The 22,903-nt window shown below is 40.2% G+C and overlaps 2 protein-coding genes across 3 annotated transcripts in view; both read right to left on the bottom strand.

The window, feature by feature from the left end:
* Positions 1 to 409: 409 nt before the first annotated feature.
* On the bottom strand, positions 410 to 17,162 carry LOC134677483 (L-dopachrome tautomerase yellow-f-like). Its single transcript, XM_063535965.1, has 9 exons — positions 17,041 to 17,162; positions 16,329 to 16,490; positions 11,757 to 11,918; positions 9,936 to 10,052; positions 8,745 to 8,918; positions 6,928 to 7,094; positions 5,575 to 5,752; positions 4,680 to 4,782; positions 410 to 466 (listed from the first exon to the last, which is right to left on the bottom strand). The coding sequence occupies exons 1-9, from the start codon at positions 17,150 to 17,152 to the stop codon at positions 424 to 426; spliced, it is 1,218 nt and encodes a 405-aa protein (XP_063392035.1). The 5' UTR covers positions 17,153 to 17,162; the 3' UTR covers positions 410 to 423.
* A 2,127-nt stretch (positions 17,163 to 19,289) lies between these two features.
* LOC134677393 (gelsolin-like) overlaps positions 19,290 to 22,903 on the bottom strand; it is a 42,954-nt gene continuing 39,340 nt past the window's right edge. For both annotated transcript variants that reach the window (XM_063535845.1, XM_063535846.1), the window contains exons 20-22: positions 22,059 to 22,169; positions 20,486 to 20,602; positions 19,290 to 19,440 (exon numbers count right to left, since the gene is read on the bottom strand). In XM_063535845.1, the coding sequence (XP_063391915.1) occupies positions 19,390 to 19,440; positions 20,486 to 20,602; positions 22,059 to 22,169 (279 nt within the window). In that variant the 3' untranslated portion in view covers positions 19,290 to 19,389. The remainder of the gene's footprint in view (positions 19,441 to 20,485; positions 20,603 to 22,058; positions 22,170 to 22,903) is intronic.

Here is a 22,903-nt window from a genome sequence, read left to right as displayed (position 1 = left end):
AATGTAAAGCTTTGATGTAATATTTCTTTGGATTTCAATTATTAAATATAATAATATAAAATTGTGTTTCTCTTTTTAGATTTTTTAGTATCTGTTTTTTTTTTAATCTTAATTTTATTACCTATTTGTATTTTCTGTGTGTATTGTGGCCTTCGAGCAACACCGGATTCCGACACGTGACATGTCGGAAATTGTGGCAATAATGCCAAGCAGATCATGTCAGTAGAAAAAGGCGCGAAATTCAATTTTTCTGAGACAATATCCCTTCGCGCCTACATTTTTCAGATTTGCCGCCTTTTTCCACTGACAAGATCTGCTTGACCAACTTGATTTACGCCATTCTTATAATATTAATTTCGATTTCTTAGAGATAAAAGAAAAAACGTTATCTATTAAAACTATGTTATATTTTCTTTCATAAGATTACGTGCACTTCGTGTTCTTTATCAGATCTTGTACTCTCCCTCTGAAAAAAAAAATGTTTATTTTCATTCATTAGAAACATAAAAACCTTGGAATACACTCTGGCAAGCCAAATTTGTCAGTAAAAAAGGCGCGATATTCAAGATTTGTTTGGACGATTAGGTTACTGGTACCTACTTTTATACAAGTCCCGTCTTATTCTACTGATAAAGCTATTATTATATTGTGATTATAGTCTGGCAAACACAACATGTCAGTCAATAAGAAGTACTCACAAAAAACCCGAATCAAATTGATTTAAGGGCCAACTTACTATGGAAAACCGACTATGGCCTTTATATCCATCTTGGGCGTTAACACTTGAATACCTCACTACGCTCAGGATTCTATTTTACGCGTTACGAATACGTTACGATTTTAGAATTGTTTGCTTCGTTCAGGACTGTACGCTCTCGCCGTAAATATGTCATTTTCCTCCCTTGTAAAAAAAAAAAAATCTTTTTGAGTTAGACCAAGAAAAGTTTGGAACGATTTTGATAGCATACGCAGTGCAAGTGTTCTTTATACGTCATAGCTATAAGTAATTTCATAGAAGTTTGACGTTTAAAATAAAGAGAAAAAAAAAACACTTGCACAGCTTGCACTGCGTGTGGTATCGAAATCGTTGCAGACTTGTCTCGGTCTAACTCTAGTGACCAAGTGCCTAATCACAACTTATTTTTAAACTAGCTGTTCCCGCGGCTCCGCCCGCGTGGAATTCGGGTTGTGTCAGATAAGCTGCTAAATATATAAAAAATAGTAAATTATATTACGCTGTATTTTTTATTTAACAAATTACAACATTTATAATTTCCTGCATGATAATTTCTGATAAGAATTCTATCTTATTGTTTCATACTTTTTAGAGCACGATTTGTAGTAGTCTAAGTCTACGCCCGACTCTTTTAGTATAAGAAAGTCGAAGTCGCCTAGCTTTGGACCGCGTGCTCCACATACGTCGGGCAAAGCCCAACTCTTTTAGTATGAGGGCGCCGAAGGAGCCCGGCTTTGGAACGCGTATAGCGCGCCACGTGCGTCGGGCTTAGCCCGATGCTTTGAGTATGAGTTGGGCGCCGAAGGCCCCTCATGGGGCCCCATCAACTGTGGCAAGCGTACAGCGTGTCACGTACGTCGGGTTGCGCCCGACGCTTTTAGTATGAGGGCGCCGAAGGCGCCCGGCTTTGGTAACCATACAATTTACGTGTCAAGTACGTCTCTTTAAGTCTGAGAAAGATGAAGTCGCCTGGCTTTGGACCGGGTGGTGCGCACGCGGTGTCTCCCAACACAGGCAACAATTTGCTTACCGGGAGGCATCATCCCTTAGATCATAATCTTTGTGCATTTTATGAAATAAAGCATTTGTATTTGTACGTACGTCGGGCTACGCCAGATTCTTTTAGTATGAGGGCGCCAAAGACGCCCAGCTTTGGAACGCATACAGCGCGCCACGTACGTCGGATTACGTCCGAAGGTTTGACTATGAGGGCGCCTTCGGCGCCCGGCTTTAGTAAGCGTACAGCGTGTCACGTATGTCGGGCTACGCCCGACATTTTTGTATAAGAAAGTCGAAGTCGCCTGGCTTTGGACCGCGTGCAGCGTGCCACATATCTACGTCGGGCTACGCATGACTCTTTTAGTATGAGGCGAAGGCGCCCGGCTTTGAAACGCGTACAGTGAGCCACGTACGTCGGGCTACGTCCGGCTCTTTTAGTATGAGGGCGCCGCAGGCGCCCGGCTTTGGACCTGGTACAGCGCACCACGTACGGAGGGTTACGCCCGACGCTTTGAGTATGAGGGCATCGAAGGCGCCCGGCTTTGGAACGCGTACAGCGTGTCACGTACGTCGGTCTACGACCGACACATTTAGCATGCGGGCGCCGAAGGCGCCCGGCTTTGGAACGCGAACAGTGCGCCACTTACATCGGTCTACGCCCGACTCTTTCAGTATGAGGGCGCCTTCGGCTTTGGTAACCATACGGCGTGTCACGTACGTCTCTTTTAGTATGAGAAAGATGAAGTCGCCTGGCTTTGGACCGGGTGGAGCGCTCCACGTACGTCGGGCTACGCCAGATTCTTTTAGTATGAGGGCGCCGAAGACGCCCGGCTTTAGAACGCGTACAGCGCGCTAAGTACGTCGGATTACATCCGAAGGTTTGACTATGAGGGCGCCTTCGGCACCCGGCTTTGGCAAGCGTACAGCGTGTCACGGCTTTGGCAAACGCACGGCGTGAGCCACGTACGTCGGGCTACGTCCGACTCTTTTAGTATGAGGGCGCCGCAGGCGCCCGGCTTCGGACCTGCTACAGCGCAGCCACATACGGAGGGTTACGCCCGAGGCTATAAGTATGAGGGCGCCGAAAGGCGCCCGGCTTTGGAACGCGTACAGTATGTCACGTACGTCGGTCTACGTTTGACTCTTAGTATGGAGCGCCGAAGACGCCCGGCTTTGGAACGCGTTCAGCGTGTCACGTACGTCGGGCTACGCCCGACATTTTTGTATAAGAAAGTCGAAGTTGCCTGGCTTTGGAACGCGTACAGCGTGTCACGTACATCGGTCTACGACCGACACTTTTAGCATGCGGGCGCCGACGGCGCCCGGCTTTGGAAAGCGTACAGTGCGCCACGTACGTCGGGCTACGCCCGACATTATTGTATGAGGGCTACGACCGACACTTTTAGCATGCGGGCGCCGAAGGCGCCCGGCTTTGGAACGCGTACAGCACGCCACGTTCGTCTGGCTACTCCCGACGCTTTGAGTATGCGGGCGCCGGAGGCGCCCGGCTTTGGAACGTGTACAGCGCGCCACGTACGTCGGGCTACTCCCGACGCTTTGAGCATGCAAGATGCGATTAGGTTTGCACGATATTTTTTCTAAATGTTGCGTAATATGGCGTATTAAGTCCGCCATATTGGTTTGATAATGACGTCACATATCCTCACCCGGGCTGACGTAAGGATTCTAATGATGTATCGTACGTCTAAATCGGTTCAGAAGTTAAGGTGGAATAAAGAAACTCACATAAATAAATATATACCTACATACAAACACGAACGCTGAAAACACACAGTACACTCTCTCTGTCTTTTTTTGGGCAGTCGTGAAAAAGATGGCAGTGTGCAATGAAGGGCAATTAATTTACTGTCGTTTAATTTTGTTGTATTATTAAATCAACATAATTATTCAATTAAATTTGTTGATATCCGTACCCCCTTATTAATTTGGCAAAATCCTTCCTCAGTGGCTTATTCATGTCACTACGTATTAAATTCTGCGCCATCTGTTAGTTTACCAGGGTACGCAATAGTGGTAACACATATTTGAAAAAAGTTTGCCCCTCGTTCCTAAGTAGCGCCATAAGATTCAGGGGCAAACTTAAATCAAGCGAGTGTTGTGGCTACCCCCCCTTTTAGGGGTTGAATTTTTATAGCCTATAACCTGGCCGGAGATTTTCTCGACAGATTAGTAATATTTCCATCAAAATCCGTTCAGCCGTTTTCACGTGATGCGCGTTCAAATAAACAGACAAACAGATAAACAGATAAACAGACAAACAGACAAAAATTCTAAAAATTGTTGGAACGTGTTCTGTTATCGATTCTAAGTATCCCAAGCCAACTTTTTTTCAAATATCTTCCATGTACAGACTTTCGACCCTCTACAGCTTTATTATATGTATAGATAGATAGATAGATATAGATAGATAGATAGATAGAAGATAGTTAACAGCATTTTTCAGTTAACCTCTAGCCGCCCATACGTCAAACTTTGCCAAGCAAAATGAAATTTTATTTTGTCAACACAAAGTTCAAATTCGAATGGAACAGGAGACCTTTTTATAGGTCTCTGGGCGGCTAGAGGTTAAGGGACCCACTGATTAACAGTCCGCCGGAGGGTATCGGCCTGTCAGTTAGAACAAAATTTTGACAGTTCCGACCAACTGACAGGCCGATACCGTCCGGCGGACTGTTAAGCCCCACATTCACACTCCTACCGTGTAGGCCTCCTCGTAGTCCGCCTCGTTGGGTAGGATTGTGTATGGGGGTTGCGGACTACGAGCCGTCCTACAAACGGCTAAACGGTAGGACGGCTCGTAGTCCGCAACCCCCATACACAATTCTACCCAACAAGGCGGACTACGAGGCGGCCTACAAGGTAGGAGTGTGAATGCGGGGCTTTAATCAGTGGGCCCCTTTAGCCAGTTAAAAACTTGACATACTTCAGAATGTAGAAATTATTTTGTCTGGGGTCTAGGGTGGAGTAGACAAAACGGGGAATCTGATTGACTAGGACCCACACCTCGTCGCCTTTCACCTTTAAATCTGCAACAATGTGAATTAAGGGAAATTAACAACTTAACATCTTATAACCTAACCTTAATCATAAGCCCCCTCCAGACTATGCGCGTGAATCGCGGGCGAAGCCGCGAACGCGAGTGTGGAGTCTAGTTCGCTGATATGCGAAATCGACTCCAGACTCGCGTTCGCGGCTTCGCGCCGCGATTCGCGCACGAGTGTGGAGCGGGCTATAGAATAAATAACAGTACAGTTGCCATCAGATATATCGGAGAGGCCAAGGTGTTCACAATATCTGAACACGCACTCTAACACCCTGACAATAGAGGCATGTTCAGATATTTGTGAGCGCCGTAGCCGCTCCGATATATATGATGGCGACTGTACTACTCTACAGAAAGGAAACTTCCTACAAAACCGAAGTTTGACGGCGGTTCAGGGTTGAATCATGCTGTCCCTTTGTGATATATGGCACTATCCCGTTCGGCTGTTTAGGGTTGTCAAAATTCTAGCCATTATTTTAACTGTGGTCGTGCACGAGTCCAGTCGAACCGAACGGAGCCAAGATTGCCCGAAGGAAGGAGTTTCGCACCCCTGCGGTATGGAGTTATCACCCACTCTTTCCTTATGTACTTTTATGCATAAGTCGTAAAGCCCCCTCCAGACTATGCGCGTGAATCGCGGGCGAAGCCGCGAACGCGAGTGTGGAGTCGATTTTGCTGTCTGCGAAAATCGACTCCACACTCGCGTTCGCGGCTTCGCCCGCGATTCACGCGAATAGTCTGGAGGGGGCTTAAGAATTGTTAGTAGGTTAGGTACCTGATATGTACACTAGTTTCTCATGATCCTGTGCTACCAGCACCACATTCTCTGGCGTCAGTGGTTTCCTGGTGTTCCAGCAGAGGACGCCATCTTGTGCCACATTGGCGAAGAACAACACGCCGTTGTGATAGTCGTGGCTGCCACTTTGGGTTAGCGGACCTCTGGAGCCTAAGAGCTGGATAATATATGTGACGTTATCTATGAAAAGGGACCTTATTGTTGATGGCGCTTACGCCATTATTAACGATGCTCCGATATAAATACAATGCCGCGCTACGCTGTGCGGCGTATGCGCCATCGACAATATGGTCCCTTTTCATAGATAATGCCCCATATTATTAAGAATCACTACACCTTATAAAATAAGTTTTTTGCAAAAATTTCATTTTTGGTACAAGCTTTTATCGCTGACTGTACTTTTCTTACGACAGACAACCAAAATCATCGAGACAATTCTAAAAACCCCTAACACAATTAGGTTACGTTGTTTCATCACAGAGTTCCTATGGCCACCTCCATCATCAGACCAGCTCGATGGTACCATAATAATAACCATAATAAACTGTTTGCTGTGCCCTACAGGGTGTCATGTTGTACACAATTCTATGTAATAGGTTAAGATACAATGTGATATGCAATAAAGATTATGAGTATGAGTATGAGTATGAGTAATATTGCATTGTCATCCGATTTATACATGCATGCAAAATTTCAGCTCAATCGGAAACCGGGAAGTGGATCAAATTTAACTTGCAAGATTTGATTACAGACAGACAGACAACGGGACGGTGAAACTAAATAAAAGCTTGTAAAGTTGTAATATAATAACAAAGTACCCCGCCGCGTCTGTCTGTTTGTGTTTCTGTATCTATGTTTGTTTGCGGTAAACTCAAAAACTACTGAACGGATTTTCATGCGGTTTTCAGCTAACAACAGAGTGATTCTTGATGGAGGTTTAGCATATATAGATGGTCAAGCAAATCTTGTCAGTAGAAAAAGGCGGCAAATTTAAAAAATGTAGGCGCGAAGGGTTATCGTCCCATAGAAAATTTGAATTTCGCGCCTTTTTCTACTGACAAGATTTGCTTGACCAAGTATAAATAATTTGTTAACCCATGTGTTCTATAATACTCTAATAAAGTCGTAACATTTTTGAAGTGAAAACTTCTTTAGTGCACTTTTTGTGATGGGGAAAAAATGTTAAACTCGCGAGACCGTAAGACGTAAGACGCTTCGTAAGACGGACACGTGACCTAATCGAAAAACTATTACAATGTCATTGAGTTTTCACTTCTGTCGGCACTCCCGGAGTGCCCTTTTTTTTGTTATCATTAGTGATAGGAAACATACCGTCGCTTTGGTGATAAGGTTCCCTTTTCTTGAAGATTTCAGAATTGCCGTATCAATGGAGAACTCCTGGGTGGACACCAGCGGATGGAAGAAAGCTGTTCTGCTCCCTTCAAACCGGTTGGATAGCGCCATGCTGAACAGTCCGTCTCTCCAGTTGATCACGTGTCCTGTAATTAAAATATAGTTTTTATTTTGCTATATTTAGGAAAATGACACAGTACAATGGGCCTACTTTGCTCATCATATTTGTTCCTCATCACCGTTATGGAGGTTAATAATAAAAAAGTTAAATACTAAAAAAGGTTTACTAACGAAAGGGCCAAAATCGTTTCCCAAAGTATCACATCCCAAACTATGTTTCCCAAATTATCATTTCCCAAAAAAATGTTTGGCAAAACAACTTATCGCAAATTTTCAGTTAGCAATAGTCTTTTTTGGCAAGTTATTGTTTAGCAAATAATTACTTGGACAAGTTTCATTTTACCAAATATTATGTAGTCAAATGTCTCATTAAGCATAACTTACATGTCCCAAAATATTGCATGGCATACAATTTACATACCAATAAAGTGGAGGCTGCAGAATTTTATTTGTCTAGTATTTAACTGATCATTACATATACATAGTAAAATGTAACGTCAAAAAAAACATTCTTCCTGCTAAAAATATGTAGTAAATAATCACTAAAATTAAAAATCTAAAAATAGTAAAAAACCACCAATATTTAAACCACATTTTAGTTTCAAATGTCAAGCAAATTTTTTACATCTCGTTATTCTATTCAATTAATTATTCCACTTCGATGACCTTTTTCTAGTACATAGTATTTCGTTTCTGTAAGGATCGCAGTTCTAACCTAACCTAATCCACTTTTCTAATAGCATTTCGATTCTCTGAGGGTCACAGTTCTAACCTAACCTAACCCACTTTTCTGATAGCGGTTCCGTTTTGTGAGGATCGCAGTTCAAACCTAACCCAACCCACCCAACCAAATTACGTAGAATTTAACGTACCTATATTAACATAACAAAAAGTACAAATTTAAATAGAGATGCCTATTTGTCAAATTTGCGAAGTGACAATTTTGACCAAACATTTTTTTGGAATATAATATTAGACAATAAAAAACGTTTGCTAAATAAGTTTTTGTCCTAATAACATTTGACAAAGTAAAATCATGCCAAATGATAATTTGACCAAATAAATTATATCCTAAAGGTTCCTTTGGGAAATGAAACTATTGCGATAAGTTTGTTGGGAAGTGAAATTTGGCGAAATGTATTTGGCCGAAACGAAAGTACACCACTAAAAAATCATTCTCGCGACGCAGTTTTCTGTTGCGGCGTCACTTGCTCTGGTGAAGGATTCGGCAGATTCCCACGGAACCGCCGAAATATTATTCCCTTCGGCCAGAAGTCCGTGCTCGCGATGGCTTCCAATGCTTGCATGGTAACGATATATGATATGATATGATATGATATGATATGATATGATATGATATGATATGATATGATATGATATGATATGATATGATATGATATGATATGATATATGATATGATATGATATGATATGATATGGTGATGATGGCTTGGATGGTAATGTAGGCGTACACAGGAAGTGATGGCCACTGTTATGGAAGTTAGACTAGACCTGAATGTAGGCAACGTAAGAATAAAATATGTACAGCAGCAGAAGTTGCTATACGGGCGAGGTGTTCAAAATTACCTTGAGGCGCTCTTATTCTCTTAACAATAAAGTAGCGTCAAGATCATTTTGAACACCTCGCTCGCTTAGCAACTATTGCTGACTACAAACCAGCAACAGTGAAATTCAAAGCCCCCTCATCGAGCTTGAAACTGTCGTCCTGTATCCTCCAGCTGTCTCTTTCTTTAAGCGAGAAGACGATAAGTCCGTTGGTGGCCAGGTCTGTGATGTAGGCGTATGTGTCTTCACAAGAGGACCCGACGTCAACCGTTATGGAGGTTAGACCTGGGTTTAAACAAAATAAGAAAAAAAAAATTGTAATAAGATTTTGTCAAAAATTCTATTTTTGGTACGAGCCTATCGCTGACTGTACTTTTCTTTCCACAGACAACTAATACTCATCGAGACATTCGAGACCATTCTAAAAATCACAAACACAATTAGGTTGCGTTGTTTTATCATCAGATCAGCTCGATGGCACCGTAATTGCATGTCACCCGACTGGGTCAATGGGTCAAATTTAGCTTGCAAGATTTGACCCGTACTACAAACATAACTACTACTACTATAAGCTTCATATTTACATAGGTACATTGTAAAAGGGGCCCACTGATTAACAATCCGTCGGCCGGTATCGGCCTGTCAGTTGTTCGGAATTGTCAAAATTACCTTTTAAGCATTTAATAAAAAAAAAAACATAAGGCACAGATGGTTAAATTAAATTGCTTTAATGTTACTTATTCGTTCAATTTAAAGTCAAAATGATTTTTTTTTAATTTTAGGGTTCCGTACCTCAAAAGGAAAAAACGTTTGTCTGTCTGTCCGTCTGTCACAGCCTAGTTTCTCTGAAACTATATACTGGACCAATTAAGTTATAATTTGGTACACGTATGTATAAATTAGTGACCCAAACATGGACATGTTTTTTTTTATAATTTTAAAATAGATAGGTTTGAATTTATGAAAATAGCCAAAACATGACCATTCCCCCCTTTATCTCCGAAACTACTGGGTCTAAAATTTAGAATAAAATACACAAAATAGTTCTTTACCTATAGATGACAGGAAAACCTATTAGAAATGTGCAGTCAAGCGTGAGTCGGACTTATGTACGGAACCTTGGTAACGCGAGTCCGACTCGCACATGGCCGGTTTTTATATATACATGGTCAAACAAACCATGTCAGTAGAAAAAGGCGCGAAATTCAAATTTTCTATGAGACGATATCCCTTCGCGCCTACATTTTTCAAATTTGCCACCTTTTTCTACTGACAAGATCTGCTTGACCATCTATATCTTACCTCCTGGCGTCCTCTCGTCGACCAGATCCGTGGGTTTGAGCTGGTATCTTGTGATCTGCGTTTTGCTATTAAGATCATAGATGACTATTGCAGGAGGCTGAATCTGCTTCCTCTCCCCTGAAACATGCACTGTTCATCATCATCATCATATCAGCCAGACTGCCTAGGCGTACCCACGGTGGGGCAAGTGGGGCAGTTCCCTCACTGGTCTCTGACCATAAGCTAAGAATTTCTGTTCCAACCGCACCCTGTTACCACACGTACCCAGCGTCCCCTTCTTCTGCCCCACCCCTTAAAAAATGCTGCGTACGCCCATGAGCTAGAGGACGTCCACTGCTGGACATAGGCCTCCCCTAAAGAGTGCCACAATGACCGGTATTGTGCCACCCGCATCCAGCGGACTTCGGCGGAAACATGCACTATAGTTCGTTTTTTTTAGCATTAGAAATTAGGTAAACAATCTTGATGTGTCTTTTAATTGAAAAACACATTTTAAAAATAAGATACGGCAAATATGTAAAGATTCTGAATCTAATACAATCATTTATATTCTTCTGCTTTCATATGTAATAGTTTTTGTATTTTAAAAAGCGTTTTTCAATTAAAAGACATGTCAAGATCGCTTACCTTCTTGCAAGTTCTTTCTAATGCTAAAAAAAACGAACTATAGACATTGACGATGCAAAAGATAAAAATGTGAGATATCATAAGTTCGCCTTTGTACTAATTTTATGTTATGTTTAATATGTCTTTTATAATATATATACATATATAAATATCCATACAGTTTTCAAACTTTCCTTTTTGTTACCGCCATACAAAGTATATAGGGGAAATGGTAACACAATAGGAAAAAACTCTGGGACATTTTTTTATTCCATTGGGATTGAAAGAGCTCGCGATTCTGAGTATAGAAATACCACTAAAGTGGCAAAAAGGGTCGCAATATATAAAACTGGCAAGAAATAAAAGAAACGCTAGAGTACAATAATGAGTTTACTACCACTAAAAATAACAGATCACACGGACGAGTGCGGGACAGTCCTAACACCATCTTGAGAATGATAGCGGAAAAACCAGACTGTCCCATAATGCTCCACTGTGAGGGGCTACATTCCCCTACAAGTGTGATACAGTGGTAGCAAAAATTAAGAGTTTGGCTACCATACATACGAGTACATACATACATCACTGGCTCAGTGACCCAAAGAGGATCTTGGCCTCTGACACAAGACAGCGCCATTCTGCCCTATTCTGCGCCACTTCACGCCAGTTGGGTATTCCGAGAGCGGACAGGTCTTTTTGGGCTTCGTCACTCCCAAAGAGAAGAAAAAAAAGATTAAAGAAGAACAAGAAGAAGAAGAGAAGAGAAGAAGAGAGAAAGAGAAGAAGAGAAAGAGTTTGGTTACCACTGTATTATATCTATTTGTCAATTTTAATGTGTATATGTTTGTGTTTATATATGTAATTCGGGTCTCTATTGTTTCCCAAATAGTTCTAAGTCATAATGTATTGTTTGTCCGAATTTTCGTTAGTCATAATTGGTTTTTCTCAGAAACGCGTAACTTTTCAGGATTGGCATAAAACAAACCTAACCTAACCTAACCTTTCTACAGAATAACCTTACGAAAATCCTGAAAAGTTAACGGTTTCACTTTTATGACTAACGATAATATGACAAACAATACATTATGACTAAAAACTTTATGGGAAACAAAGGGACCCCATGTAATTCGTGTATTCTTATTATAGTTGTATATAGCATAGCTATGTGTGTAAATCACATTAAATAAATAATTTTGAATTTGAATTTGAATTTACCAGGAACCTCTAGTAGACCGGTGTCCACCATCCAAAGCCGTCCGCACTCGTCGACCCTGGGCCGATATACGGACACTAAACTCCTGCTGACGACGTCAGGGTACGGACGCAGTATTGGATTTGAATCTGACAGCTTTACGTAGTTCAGGGTGGAGGGGATACCTAAAACAAGCCTATACTGAAAAATCGTAATTCAAGACCAAAAAAGTAAGACAATGTTGCAATTTTTAACTAGCGCGTCTTGTATTTATGTAAAAATAAGTAAATAAAGGAATTTACTATTTTTACAAACAAATTATTGGCAAGGGGAACATTGTCTTACTTTTTAGGGTTCCGTACCCAAAGGGTAAAACGGGACCCTATTACTAAGACTTCGCTGTCCGTCCGTCTGTCACCAGGCTGTATCTCACGAACCGTGATGGCTAGACAGTTGAAATTTTCACAAATGATGTATTTCTGTTGCCGCTATAACAACAAATACTAAAAACAGAATAAAATAAAGATTTAAATGGGGCTCCCATACAACAAACGTGATTTTTGACCAAAGTTAAGCAACGTCGGGAGGGGTCAGTACTTGGATGGGTGACCGTTTTCTTTTTGCTTTTTTTGTTTTTTTTTTGCATTACGGTACGGAACCCTTCGTGCGCGAGTCCGACTCGCACTTGCCCGGTTTTTTAGGGTTCCGTACCTCAAAAGGAAAAAACGGAACCCTTATAGGATCACTCGTGCGTCTGTCTGTCCGTCCGTCTGTCACAGCCAATTTGCTCCGAAACTACTGGACCAATTTAGTTGAAATTTGGTACACATATGTAAGTCCGTGACCCAAAGACGGATATGTAATGTCAACAAATGAATTTTAAACATAGGGGCTACTTTTGGGGGGTAAACCATAAAATTAAAAATCAAAGTTTTGCAAACTATGTTGTGTTACATATCAAACGAAAGAGCTCATTATGAGAATCTCAAATATATTTTTTTTATACATTTACGATAAAAATTCTAGAAGTTATTCAAGAAAATAGACAAAAAATGACCATTCCCCCCCCTCTATCTCCGAAACTACTAAGTCTAAAACTCTGAAAAAAATACACAAAATAGTCCTTTTCCTAAAGATGACAGGAAAACCTATTAGAAATCTAGAGTCAAGCGTGAGTCGGATTTAAGAACAAAAATGCGGTTTAGGTTTTTTAGGGACACAGCCGCAATGGTTTAAGTGAAACGTGATGTATTAGAGTTCTAGACAGCTATTGCGAAGGCCCTAGGCCGAAATCCGCATAAGGCCGAAGACCTGAAGCATCCCGAAGAGACGTGCCTTTAGCTTCAAGCGTGAGTCGGACTTAAGTTAAAAAATGCGACTAAGCTGTATCTGGCACACAGCCGCAATGTTACTTGTAGTACTGATTGATTAGGTTACTAGGTATTGTCACGTGTTTTAAAAAGCACTATACATGGTGGCCAAAAAATTTTAAATAAAATTTTATTTCCGTTGCCGACGTGCAACCCCGAAATCGCAATGAAAAATTTGGCTGTTTCATACGTTTTGACTGGTCCGTTTTCTATGGGAGGATACATTTCTTTTCGCGATTTCGGGTCCTACTTATAGTAAATGTTGCTCAGTAGGTAGGTATAATCCCAATACCTCCCTGGTTACGGGAATGTACTTATTTTTTGGCCACCCTGTGTAGGTATTATCTCTCTTCGGCCTTCGCTTTTAAAACACTTGCGGAAGTTGTAGGAAGCGCGACCCATTGGACGCTCCGAGTTTTAGCCCTACGCGGAGCTCGGTCTTCAGTCTTCGCATTTAGACACTTGTACTATTGTTCGGCATTTAATTTCCTATCTAGAAGCTACTTTGCATATTTGCAGAGATATAAGCCACCACGCCAGAAAACTTCATGTTACATGTGTTGAAAACTAGATTGACTCATTCGGGTTTTTCAAGGCGTTTCACTCACGTCACGTTACACGTACAAAAAAATTTTTTGAAAATTGTGTGATGTACGGAACCCTTGAAACGCGAGTCCGACTCGCACTTGACCAGTTTTTTTTTGGTCTTAAGGTGGTTCGCCTAGGTTACTCAAAACCTAACTCTCGCTAGATGGCACCACTTTTGCAAAATTTCAGATTTTATTTTTTTGTGAAATGGTCTTGGTATTTGTATACTTAAAAGTATGTTTCGCGCACTCTTTAAGTAAATATTGAACTATTAAAATAAACATTGAATACTTCATTGTGCAAAAACCACCTTTTTAATTCGACGGAGTGTTGCTGTCACGCTTTTTCCTACTATTACTCACACATGCAAACAGTGTTTCCGTGATCCTTGTAGTAGACAATTTCACACAACGTAAGTATGTTGCAATAGCGTAACGGTATGTTCGTGGAAATACGTGCAAAAGGATTCGGGTTCAAGACTGGTGCGAGTAGGTAATTTCTTTTTGTTTCTCCTTTGTGTTATCTTACCTTTAAATGAGCAATTATTAGATATATAATTATTTATTTATATATTTGGATGGTATCAGAAACGGCTCTAACGATTTCGATGAAATTTGCTATAAGGGGTTTGATCTCTTAGCTAGGTCTATGAGAAAACGCGCATTTTTGAGTTTTTATGTTTTGTAAGCTTTGGTCGGTCTCCCAGATATTCAATCTCCGCTTGGCAACTAATCCCAGAATTGGCATGCGCACTAGTTTTTACGAAAGCGACTGCCCTGACCTTCCAACCCAGAGAGTAAACTTATTTGGATTAGTCCGATTTCCTCACATTGTTTTCTTTCACCGAAAAATAGGTATCGGTGTATAAATAGGTACAAAAGTTCGAAAAATCATTGGTACGAGCCGGGGTTAGAACCCGCGACCTCCGAATTGCTTTCCGTTAGGCCAGCAGCGCTTCCCCCACATACTCAGTGTTATCAGGTTTTTAGGGTTCCGTACCCAAAGGGTAAAACGGGACCCTATTACTAAGACTTCGCTGACCGTCCGTCCGTCCGTCCGTCCGTCTGTCACCAGGCTGTATCTCACGAACCGTGATAGCTAGACAATTGAAATTTTCACAGATGATGTATTTCTGTTGCCGCTATAACAACAAATATTAAAAACAGAATAAAATAAAGATTTAAATGGGGCTCCCATACAACAAACGTGATTTTTGACCAAAGTTAAGCAACGTCGGGAGTGGTCAGTACTTGGATGGGTGACCGTTTTTTATTTGCTTTTTTTTGTTTTTTTTTTGCATTATGGCACGGAACCCTTCGTGCGCGAGTCCGACTCGCACTTGCCCGGTTTTTATTGCAGTGAGGATGTCCTGATTGTAAAAATCAGAGAGATTAGGTAGAGTATAATTTCTAATTATCTTTGTAAAAATAAAAGAATACGTGTAGCCCATACTTAATAATCGATGTATGATAATAAGAAAAATTAATTAAAAATAAAAAAAACAATACGACATTTAGGTGTAACAAAAATACAAAAAGTTATGTTCCAGCATACAATGACTGGGGATCGAACCAGGAATCTTCCGTTTGCAAGCAAAAAAGCGACTGTTTGCATAACACGCCATGATAGTTCTTAAATAAGCTGACGAACTTCTCGCTTAGGTCAATTAACTACCTGTCAAATATCAGTGTCAACAAAATTGCACTAAACATGACGGCACTGCAAATTCGAGTCGTGGTCAGCCCGGCAACGTCGGAAATGGTATGGCAACGTCGCAAATGTATCTGTACACGGCATTTGTGACACACACATAAGTAAAATTGATGAAAAGTTAACTATGATTTTTGCATGATTTCTGTATCAAACATTGTTTTCCTGTTAATTTCGCGCAAACGAATATTCGAAAGAAGATAAATGCGGAAATATTTGTGTACTAATAGTGTGTAGTTACTTAATGAGCTTTGATTGAATTTTGTATGAAAAGCGAACCACCTTAAATTACGATTTCCAGTTTAATCAGAATTCTCTTGTCATAACATATTGAGACTATTAAAGTAGGTACGGTACTTTTAGAGTCTATACGACATGTTTCAGCGTTTCAGCTGCGGGCTTAGCACGGTTGTAGTTATCACGCGGAATGGTGATAATTATGTTGTTAAAACGACAGTTAACTTCGATTTTATCATCCATACTATGGCTGTTGGAGTAGTGTAAAATGTTGTAAATACACGTCATCATCATCATCATCTCAGCCATAAGACGTCCACTGCTGAACATAGGCCTCCCTCTTTTTAATACACGTGCGAAAAGGCAATTCACTTGTATCGTAAATAACTATTAAGGACGACTCACGTTAGACCGGGCCGTGTCCGGGCCGGAGCTTCCGGCGCATCGTTTTCTATGAAAAGCACGTGATCACCTGTCATGTCATAGAAAAGTAAGCCCCGGAAGCTCCGGCCCGGACACGGCCCCGTCTAACGTGAGTCATCCTTTAAACAGGTACAGTCATCAGCAATAGTATCTTACACAACTAGGGCCACAAAAATACGTGACACGTTCTTATTTGGAGCGCAATAAGAGCGCGTCATATATTTTTGCGGCCCTAGTTGTGTAAGATACTATTGCTGATGACTGTACCATGTCGCCTCCTCGGCACTGTAACGAACACAGTGTCTCCATGAACCTCAAACCCTATCGGCACATTGTTGTATTGGATGAAGAACTTCTCAGCCTCTAGTAGCTCGTCCGCAAAGTGGACGTTGTCGCTCACCGTCCGGTCGTAGTCGGAGTTCTTTGTGTCTGAAATATACAAGGATACGCTTTCAGTAGGGCTAAGATGGTCGGTTTTTAGGGTTCCGTACCCAAAGGGTAAAACGGGACCCTATTACTAAGACTCCGCTGTCCATCCGTCCCTCTGTCACCAGGCTGTATCTCACGAACCGTGATAGCTAGACAGTTAAAAAATAAAGGTCATAGCTACCGACACAGTTTAAGTTCTGATATCTGACTTTTCAGTTGCGGAAGTAAACATTTAGATGAGAATGTCTACAAATTGGATATAGGCAAACACTACTAGTAAGCTCAGTGGGCTGTTTTGGTAAACATAACCAGACAAAAACTAACATTTTACTTATAATTTAGGCATAGAGTAAGTAAGACAAGAGTGCTCACTCCATTCATCAGTTTTGGTCCCAGAAATATTAGTATTTCCATAGCAACTTTCATAGTCGACATCTAGATGACGAAAACTGATGTATGGAGTGAGCACTCTTGTATTAAATATTTATCTATGGTTTAGGTACTCAATTAATTCACTTATAAATACAATGAACCATAAATATATACTTACACAGAACTCCATCAAAATTATAACTAATTTGCTTCCATGAGAACACAACATTCATGCCATGACTGTTCACTTTTAAAATTAAACAGAATAAAATCGAAATAAATCTCTTCATATTATCAAAATATCTGTTCACAATGATGTTACAATCACAACTGTGGCCATGAGTAAGCCCATTCATAATAAAAAAAAAACTGCAACATTTTGTTTATAGAAACAATTATTTTTTAAAGCGCTGTAAATAATAAAATACCCATTGTAATTTCGACCTTATACCTCTGTAATAAAGATACATTTCAAAAATTCATATCAGAATCTGAATCAAGTTTTTCAAGTTGAGATAAAACAGTTTTATCAAGTTTTATAAAATACCCAAACCCAGTGGTTATATTATCTTTGCCCAAACTAATTAACTGTAACTACTGTACTGTAATTTCAACCTTATACCTCTTTAATAAAGATACTTTTCAAACAAAATTATATCAGAATCTGAATCAAGTTATTCAAGTTGAGATAAGACTACCTAGTTTGGCTTAATGTCAACATGTTTATGCTAATTATGCTCCAGACTAAAAATGACTGAAGTCTGTTTATATTTTACGCGATTATAGTGCTAATAGCTAGGGTAGGTAAGTAGCTATAGTTCGTTTTTTTAGCATTAGAAAGAACTTGCAAGAAGGTAAGCGATCTTGACATGTCTTTTAATTGAAAACCGCTTTTTAAAAATCAAAAACTATTACTTATGAAAGCAGAAGAACATAAATGATCGTATTAGATTCATAAATGTTACATATTTGCCGTAACTTATTTTTAAAATGTGTTTTTCAATTAAAAGACACATCAAGATTGTTTACCTTATTTCTAATGCTAAAAAAAACGAGGTATAGGTAGGTAGCTAGTATGATAGGTAATTGCGTGAAGATTTAGCTACCCTGGTTCCGTAGGTACTGTAGCTTGTAGGTTCATTGACTGCAGTTAATCTCTTCCCGATTTCTTGTAAAGAATATATTTTTAATATTTTTTCATTTCTCATGCTCTGAAAGAGGGTCATTGTTGTTCTAAAAGGTATGGAGAAAATGATACGTTTCTGTAATAGAACATTTTGCGTTCCAAGTACGATTTTGAATTATTTTTTACGATAAGCAATTATACAATTTCCATTCTGATATTTAGCTCCCCGTTCCATAAATAACGATGCTTTTGTCCAAATTGTTGGTTGAAAGTACCCTCATGAATATGTACATGTACTTAGTCATGTCACGCATGCATTTTACTTTCCTCGTGGGTATTCGAAATGAAAAGTAGAGTGTTTAACTCCGGTCAAAGGCATCATTTCAGCCTCGGACTATTTGGCCCTCTCACTGCGTTCGAGCGCCAAACTACCTCGGCAGAAATGAGTGCCTTTCATTGCTTGGTTAACAATCTACTTTTTAAAGGCAAATTGGCCGCAAGCCTGTGTTGCACGCCTGGTGATAAGCGGTTACCTTATCTAGTAGTCTCTAGGGGCATTTACGTGCGTTTTTCATCTCTTTAAATGAGTTTTTTTGTGTACATATTTTTTATACTATTTTTCAAACGGCTTGGGTACGGTGACAGATGTCCTCACAGAACAATTTTTCGAGATTTTGCTTTTTAAGGTTATAAATTATGTATAATATGGAAATGATAGTTACAGACCAAGAATAGTCTGCAACGGATTTGATAGCCCACGCAGTGAAAGTGTTATTTTAAATGTCAAACTTCTATGAAATTATGACGTATAAATGACACTTGCACTGCGTGAGCTATCAAATCCGCTGCAGACTTTTTTTGGTCCGACTCTATAGTTCGTTTTTTTAGCATTAGAAAGAACTCCACAGAAGAAAGCGTGCAGTTTTTATCAGGCTCTTTAATTGTTAATAATTATTGAATTATCTAATGTAGCATCAATAGTATCAATACATATAATTGACTTCAAATTATTACCGCTAAAAGTGCCGGATTTGGGACCACAAGGTTATTTCTGCGAAGTTCTTTCTAATGCTAAAAAAACAGATTATCGGGCATCTCGGAAACGGCTCTAATGATTTCGATGAAATTTGCTATGTGGGGGTTTTCGGGGGCGATAAATCGCTCTAGCTAGGCCTTTTCTCTGGGTAAACGCGCATTTATGGATTTTTATATGTTTACCGAGCAAAGCTCGATCTCCCAGATATTTTATATACTTACCTAAATTAAGAGGACAGAAATAACAAATAAATAACACATGTAGGTATTTATAGAAACATTTATTTCACGAGGTTATAAAAATGAGTTTACATCTCTTAATAGTTATATCACATTATTTGTGCTCTCTAATTAAAATATTTATTCTTATTCGACATCAATGTCATTGTTGATTTCTTCCTCGGAACTCTTGTTTTTCTGAAAGAAAAAAAAATACAATTATCATCCTAGGTCAATACACCCTAGTGACTCTTCCTACGAAGCAGGGGGGGGGGGGGGCTGGGCTGCCAGGGGCCCGTTTCTCAAAAGCTTGTAGTTAATTGTAACTAGTAATCATACATCGGGGTTTTCGGTGCGGGAATGTTTTACAATAGCCAAATAACAGGTAAAAACCGGGCAAGTGCGAGTCGGACTCGCGCACGAAGGGGTTCCGTACCAAAAAGCAAAAAAAAACGGTCACCCATCCAAGTACTGACCACTCCCGACGTTGCTTAACTTTGGTCAAAAATCACGTTTGTTGTATGGGAGCCCCATTTAAATCTTTATTTTATTCTGTTTTTAGTATTTGTTGTTATAGCGGCAACAGAAATACATCATCTGTGAAAATTTCAACTGTCTAGCTATCACAGTTCGTGAGATACAGCCTGGTGACGGACGGACGGACGGACGGACGGACGGACGGACAGCGAAGTCTTAGTAATAGGGTCCCGTTTTACCCTTTGGGTACGGACCCTAAAAACTGTTAAAAACGATACTAATTTAATATTTCTAAGCACATTTGGACCTTTTACTACCTACGTTTAATTCATAGTTTGCTAATTATTTTACAATAAACAAAGTTATAAATACACGAAATCATTCCCGCACCGAAAACCCCGATGTAAGTATGCTTGTAATACAAGCGGATGTCACTTTTTAACAGCTTTTGTTAGAAAGGAACTTCCACTTGTATGACTTGTATTACAAGTTACAAGCTTTTGAGAAACGGGCCCCAGGTAGTTCCGGGTTCGAATCCTGTTAAGTGAATTTAATTGTGTCATTTTTACAGACTTTTGTTCCTGAGTTATGGATATTTTCTATGTATGTAACTATTTCTATACTATCTTTTTTATGATATAGGAGGGAAACAAGCAGACGGACCGTCTGATGGTAAGCTATTTTCGATGAGGAACAACATGTTCAATTTTCCCTGTTTGCTGCAGGGTCCTTTATTCCAACTTTTGTTCCAAGGCAGAGTCCTTACCAGCCACATCTGAGGGTCCCATTCTCCGAAGGCAGCCTTGAACAGCTCGGGCTCGTGATCTTGCTTGATGACCACCGCCACCGACGTCCCGGCGTGACGCACCTTCCTCAGGTAAGCCTGGAAAATACCATTGATTGTGTTAGTTATAATAAGTTTATTTTGCCATAAGCTGGACTTTATGTTTGTATAGGTAATTCTGTTATTTAATGTACTCCTGGTACCCCGCGATACAGGCGAAGCCTAGTGCGGAGACCCCTGCCACACTCTGTAGTTTGTATTTTTGGAAATAAAGATTTAAGTATTTATTATTTATTTATTTATTGTTTAATAGAACGTACAGAATACAGTATGTGTCTGACTATGGGGCTTTAAATCCAGGGCTCGATTCTACTCGCTAAACTGAGCTACTTTTACTATGGCACCAACCCCGAAATCCCGAAAATTTTTTTCACTTGTTCATCATTTTGGCTGATTAGATGTCGACGTTTTCTATGGAAAAGCCAAAATTTTTTCCCTGATTTTGGGGTTGGTCCCACAGTAAAAGTAGCTCAGTTTAGCGAGTAAAATCAAGCCCTGGATTTAAGCCCCATGGTCAGACACACCATGTATAGGGAGATGTATAGAGCTAAGAATAACTTGTGAGTTGATAATCAGTTTTTACGTCATCATAATGTAATTTATTTTTATTCCTTGCGCTCGCGTTATCATGGCATTTTGCCACGGCTCATGGGCCTGGGGTCCGCTTGACAACTAATTCCAAGAATTGACGTAGGTACTAGTTTTTACGAAAGCGGCTGCCATCATTCCAACCCAGAGGGGAAACTAGGCCCTATTGGCATTCATCCGGTTTCCTCACGATGTTTTCCTTCACCGAAAAGCAACTAGGGAAATATCAAATGATATTTAGTACATAAGTTCCGAAAAACTCATTGGTACGAGCCGGGGTTTGAACCCGCGACCTCCGGATTGAAAGTCGCACGCGCTCTTACCGCTAGGCCACCAGCGCTTCTATCGTCATAATGTCATATTCCTATGAAAATACCATCTCCCAAAGTCGATGCAGCTTAGACGGACTCTAAGTGAGTATATGTACAGCGAATTTTTGGGTAGTAATTTGGTCTGCTACCTTACAGGGTTTAATAAAAATATGTAAGTATTTGTTGAATGTTTCCAAAAAGTTTGAAAAGTTTATATCCTGGATATTATTAAAAGAAATAAAGAATTCCGGAGCTTCGTTTTCTATGGAAAGCACCATGTGATCACCTATCAGCCGTCATAGAAAATGACATATCGGATGCCCCGGACCGGTCACGGTCCGGGAACGGCCCGGTCTAGCGTGAGTCAACCTCAAGTTATCGTCTTGGGTCGTCCCATTCGTTTTTCGTCAAGTTTTTAAATTGGTTATTCTGCTTTCGTCACTCATTCTACATTCATCACAATCGTCGGTGGCTTTCAATGTAGAATGCGTGACGAAAGCAGAATAGGACTAATTTAAGAACTTGACGAAAAACGAATGGGACAACCCAAGACGATACCATCCTTAATTTGGTGTTTGTATAGTCTGTGATGATACCTCAGCGATGTGGTTGCCAGCTTTCTTCATGGCGTCGCTGGTCTCCTTGCCGATCCAGACGTACAGCTCATCACCCGAGTCTAGCACGTACACGTCGTCTTGATGTAGAGCCTGCGAATACAATTTTGATACATGTTACTTGGTAATCTCATAAAATGTTATCATATTCTCATTTACCTACCGTGTACTCTAACCAAAAAATCAAAACCGTTCAAGACACTTTCTCACGAGTCAAAAGTTAAACATTTACAAGTACAATGGAATGGAATGCTTTTTAAAGACTTCTGCGTAGCTAAATTGTTTCTTTTACGAGTAAATAAAAGAGAGGATAGCCGATATAAACCGTGTGACCAATAGTTATATATATCTAAATAAAGAAATTATATTATAATATGGGGCATTATCTATGAAAAGGGACCTTATTGTCGATGGCGCTTACGCCGTACAGCGTCGCGCGGCATTGCAATTATATCGGAGCATCGCTAATAATGGCGTAAGCGCCATCGACAATAAGGTCTCTTTTCATAGATAACGTCACATATAAGATTTTCAGAAAGTGTAAATAGATGAAACCCTATTCCGCATCAATTGGGTTCCAGCGTTACCTAGAGGATATAGGCATGATCCTGGCGTTGATCGTTCAAGATGCTTACCTGCTGATTAACATATATCGTCGTCAGAAACTCAACGTTTACCATGCATCAACTTGGTTCATCCAGATACGTGATGTACCACTTCAGGGTATATAACTTTTGCATAATGTTTAAGATTTCTTTGAAACTAATGGCATTCTCGCCAGACATGACAGCAGACTGCTACCCCCTCAGCTTCAGGATTGAAGGTAG

Source organism: Cydia fagiglandana, chromosome 26 (assembly GCF_963556715.1).
Source record: "Cydia fagiglandana chromosome 26, ilCydFagi1.1, whole genome shotgun sequence".
NCBI lineage: Eukaryota > Metazoa > Arthropoda > Insecta > Lepidoptera > Tortricidae > Cydia > Cydia fagiglandana.
Note: the sequence above shows the minus strand (reverse complement) of the source record. Positions and strands in the feature narration are given on the sequence as shown.